The sequence below is a fragment of the Octodon degus genome, unplaced genomic scaffold (genome assembly GCF_000260255.1).
Source record: "Octodon degus isolate 3935 unplaced genomic scaffold, OctDeg1.0 scaffold00047, whole genome shotgun sequence".
Taxonomy (NCBI): Eukaryota; Metazoa; Chordata; class Mammalia; order Rodentia; family Octodontidae; genus Octodon; species Octodon degus.
In genome coordinates, this window is record NW_004524623.1 from 13147652 (window position 1) to 13152182 (window position 4531).

General features: G+C 49.0%; 1 protein-coding gene across 1 annotated transcript; it reads left to right on the forward strand.

Annotated features, from left to right (window-relative positions):
- The first annotated feature begins 3709 nt into the window (after positions 1-3709).
- Positions 3710-4101, forward strand: LOC101580616 (cyclin-dependent kinases regulatory subunit 1-like). Its single transcript, XM_023716253.1, has 2 exons — positions 3710-3827; positions 3862-4101. Exons 1-2 carry the CDS (start codon positions 3710-3712, stop codon positions 3981-3983), a joined length of 240 nt encoding a protein of 79 aa, XP_023572021.1. The 3' UTR covers positions 3984-4101.
- The last annotated feature ends 430 nt before the right edge of the window (positions 4102-4531 follow it).

The following is a 4531-nucleotide window of genomic DNA, read 5'->3' on the forward strand; positions in this document are numbered from 1 at the left end:
AAAGAACGAAAGCTCTGTGTCCAAGCCCTGTCAGGCAGACTGAAATGAACTATCATCAGGGAGTAAGAGGGTGCTGGGGTTCACTCGCATCCCTAGTCCCCCATGAGCTGAGCACAGGACCAGCTGGGTGTTTGGACGATGCAGGGTGACACCTGGTCTCCTGCGGACTGAGAACCCACTCAGAACAGCACGCACAAGGCGTGAGACCACAGTGTGGAACATGTCGGGGACTCAGTGAGCTTGGCCTGCTGCTTGCTGCCAGGCGCTGGCCAGGGCACCAGGACCCACAGGCCCCTGAGGGAGCCAGCCTGAGGGAGGAGAGGACTGTCCTGCCCAGCTTTTGAGTCTGGCTCTTGGGTCCTAGTGAGGTGGATGTCAGCGGGAGAGAAGGCCAAGACTTGGGCACAAGACAGGCCCCAGCCCTGCGGGCCAACTCATGGACTTGCATCCCCAAACCAGGTCCAGGGCTGGCTCCAGGACCCCTCCTCAGTGAACCCCAGTCCCTGCCCTACCAGCTGCACCCAGGGCCAAGCCTGCACCTCATGGTGGGACCAGTGCAGGGCAGCTCCCAGGACTGCAGCAGAGGCTGCGGAGGCCATACAGGAAGCAGGGACAGGAGTGGTGCGCACATGAATACCGAAGGCCACGTGATAGTGGCCACCTTGTGTCACCCCGGGGGTCCGGAAGCTTAATTCAGCAGTTCTGCACCCTGGGGTGTGGGCCATCTGCCCTCGGCTCCTGTGTCTACCGGAGAAGTTTAGGTTAACTAAGCTGCTCAGTAGGGAGCCAGGGTCCACTCTGTGCAAGAGGGCAGGGATGGTGAGGGCTACTCCCAGCCGCCAGGTGGGAAGGAAAGGAGGCTTGCTCTCGCGGTTCTGCTCTTGATGCTTTTGCTGTCTCCTGCCACCTTCGATGGCTGCCTTCACCATGACACCCTGCCTTGGAGCCAGCTAATTATGAACTGAACCTCGAGCAACTGTGAGCTAAATAAGCCTTGCCCCCCTTAACTTCGGGGTCGGTTATTTATTTGTGGAACCAGGGATTGAACTCAGGCCCTTGCACTTGCCAGGGAAGCGCTTATTCCACTGAGCCATCTCCCCAGCCCTGGGGTCTGTTATTTTGTCTCAGCAAGGAGAGAAAAGTAAATAAGGCCCTTTTCACGTCAGTGTAATAATCAGTCAAACCTCACTGAGGGGTTTTGGCTAATATTTTCTGTGAAACTTTATTTTTATTTTTTGTATTTTTAGGGAAGGGTCTACAGAGTGTTCAGGGTCTCACTACTAGATTTGGACTCGGAGTGATCTGCCTGTTTTCAGCCTCCCAAGAACTGGGATTACAGGTGCACGCCACCATGCCAGTCTCAATTGCTGTCTCAGGGTGCCCCAAGAGTGGGGCTGGCCTGGGGATCAAGCTCCCAGCCCCTGCATCTGCCTAAGCAGGCTCTTTAATCTACGGAGCTATTTGGCCAGCCCTGTGAAGCTTTAGATAGTACATACTTTCATCTTTTTATAGTTTTTTTTTTTTTTTTATATATATTTTATTTTGTGTGTGTGTGGCCAGCTCAGCCCACCAGGGGGCGGGGCTGGCTGGCATGCGGGGCTGGGGATTGAACCTCGGTCCCTGTGCTTTTGCTCAGCTTGTTCTAAGTAGGTGCTTTAGACCACTGAGCCATCTCACCAGCCCCCCTTTTTATAGTTTAAAAATTTGATTTTTTCAACAACATTCTGGAAGGCTGAGGCAGGAGTATTCCAAGGTGGAGCCTAGACTCAGGCACCTTAGTGAGGCCTTGTTTCAAAATAAAAGGCTGGGGTTGTAGCTCAGCTCTAAGGCTCTAGGTTCCATCTCCAGGACCACGAGAATTAATCAGTTAATTAAATTTTATTTTTTATTTTTGGCAGAACTGGGGATTGAACTCAGACCCTTGTGCTTGCCAGGGAAGCGCTTATTCTGCTGAGCCATCTCCCCGGGCCCCTAAATTTTATTTTTAATTATGACTTTAACTGTACAAAACTTAGGGTTACTATATGAAAATTTGATAGATGTATACAGTGTGTAATGAGTAAGTCGGGAAAGTTAATGTTTCTATCTCCCTAGACCTTTTTAAAACTAATTAATGAGTTCCTGTTTCTGTGTTACACAGGCTGGCCCTGAACTGCTGGGCTCAAGCAATGCGACCTCAGCCAGCAGGGCAGCGGGATTACTGGGGTCAGGTACCACCACACAGCATTTTTTTTCCCCGTCAGACAGGGGCTCACCATGTAGTACAGGCTAGTCTAGAATTTATTATCCTCTTGCCTCAGTCTCCAACATGCTAGATTTTGAAAATCTTTTATTTCTTACGGGGTGTCACTACGCAGCTCAGACTAGTAGTGATCCTGTTTTCAGCCTCCCCAGTGCTGGGAATGGAACCCGGGTCCTTGCACTTGCCAGGCAGACCGCCAACCTGTCTCCTCAGCCCCCAAATGTTAGATTTATAGGCATGTGCCACTATGTCTGGTTGAGGCAATTTTTTTTGGTGGAACCGGGGACTGAACTCAGGCCCAAGAGTTTATTCTGCTGAACCATGTCCCCAACCCCCAGTGGCTGAGGCAATTTTTGACTACCACATAAAAGTTAAAGCATACTCGGGGTTGGTGAGATGGCTCAGTGGTCTAAAGCACCTCCTTAGAACAAGCTTAGCAAAACACAGGGACCACGGTTCAATCCCCCAGCACCACATGCCAGCCAGGGGCTGGGGATTTGGCTCAGTGGTAGAATGCTTGCCTAGCAAGCTGGAAGCCCTGGGTTCGGTCCTTGGCACCAAAAACAAAACATAAACCTCCCCTAAAAAACAGTTCAACCAAAAAAAAAAAAAAAAAAAATACGGTAAGACCAAAAACAAACAAGGCAACTGACCACATGCCAGCCAGCCCCGCCCCCTGGTGGGCTGAGCTGGCCACACACACAAATAAAAAATAAAATTAAAAAAAAAAAAAAAAAGTTAAAGCATACTGATCTGGGAATGGCGGCTCACAACTGTAATCCTAGCACTCAAGAGGCTGAGGCAGGAGGATCTCTGGGAATCTGAGGCTAGCCTGAATTACAAAGCGAGTCCCTCACTCCAAAAACCAAAACCAGAACTAAAGTAAACAAAAAACCCCTGTATGTACATATGGGGTTCAGGGAGTTTCCTCAATACGCAGACAGCATGTAGCGAGGAACGTGCTAATCTTTGCAGGAAGTGTTTGCCCTTTGCATTGCAATTGCTTGTCTTGGCCCTCAGGTGCAGAAAAGCATCCATAGCCCACACATAAATGAACCTGCATGGCAGGATTCCAATAAAATTTGACTTCTGGACACTTAGATTTCAGCTTCATATCACTTTACTATATGAAATATGCTCCTTCTAGGGGCCGGGGAGATAGCTCAGCAGCATAGGGGCCTGTCTGGCAAGCACAGGGTCAAGAGTTTAATCTCTGAGCCAGGTGTAGTCGCACACACCTGCAATCCCAGCACTCAGGTTGAAGGAGGCAGGAGGACCACACATTTGAGCCCATCTTGGGCAATTGAGTGAGCCACTGTCACCAATAAAATTTTTATTTTAATTTTATTTAGTTTTGGCAGAACCAGGGATTGAACTCACAATAAAAAATGTTAAAAGCAGAGGCATGTTGCTAGGAGTGGTTTGGAGGCTGGCGTTGTGGGGCTAAAGGCCTGCGGCTGAGCGAACATGTCACATAAGCAAATTTATTACTCTGACAAATACGACGATGAAGAGTTTGAATGCAGGCATGTCATGTTGCCCAAGGACATAGCCAAGCTGGTTCCTAAACCCCACTTGATGCCTGAATCTGAGCTAGGGCCAGGCCCCCATGATGCCTAAATCTGAATGGAGGAATCTTGGTGTTCAGCAAAGTCAAGGATGGGTCCATTATATGATCCATGAGCCAGAACCTCGTATCTTGCTGTTTCGACGAGCGCTACCCAAGAAACCAAACAAATGAAGCTGGCAAGCCGCCTTTCAACCTCAAGCTATACACAGCTGTCCTTCCTGCCTGATGTCTTTCTGATAATACGATTATGTTGCCTTCTCTTTTCTCACTTTGATATTTAAAGGATGTTCAATACTGTTCGAATGTGCTGATGACTGCCTTGCCTCTCGAGTGGGACCACAGCTCTGCCTGTGAGGCTCCGGGCTGCAGACCAGCCGAGTCTGACCCGAGGAGCCGCAGTGTGCTGTTTCCAGCAGAACACACCGGACAGGTGGAAGAAGCATCTGAGAAGCGGACCGTGGCTTTCAGGGGATTGTGTAAGCTTGCTGTTTTGTTTTCCTCTTGGGTATTACATGTACTTTATGGTGATTTATGGATTTGTGTTTCCATTTTATTTGAGAAATCTGTGCAATGTTAAAGCCTTGATTACAGAAGTTTTTTTTTTTTTTTTTTTTTGGTGGCAGAACCAGGGATTGAACTCAGGCTCTTGTGCTTGCCAGGGAAGAGCTTTTTCCACTGAGCCATCTCCCTGGCCCTACAGAAGTTTTTATTTTATTATT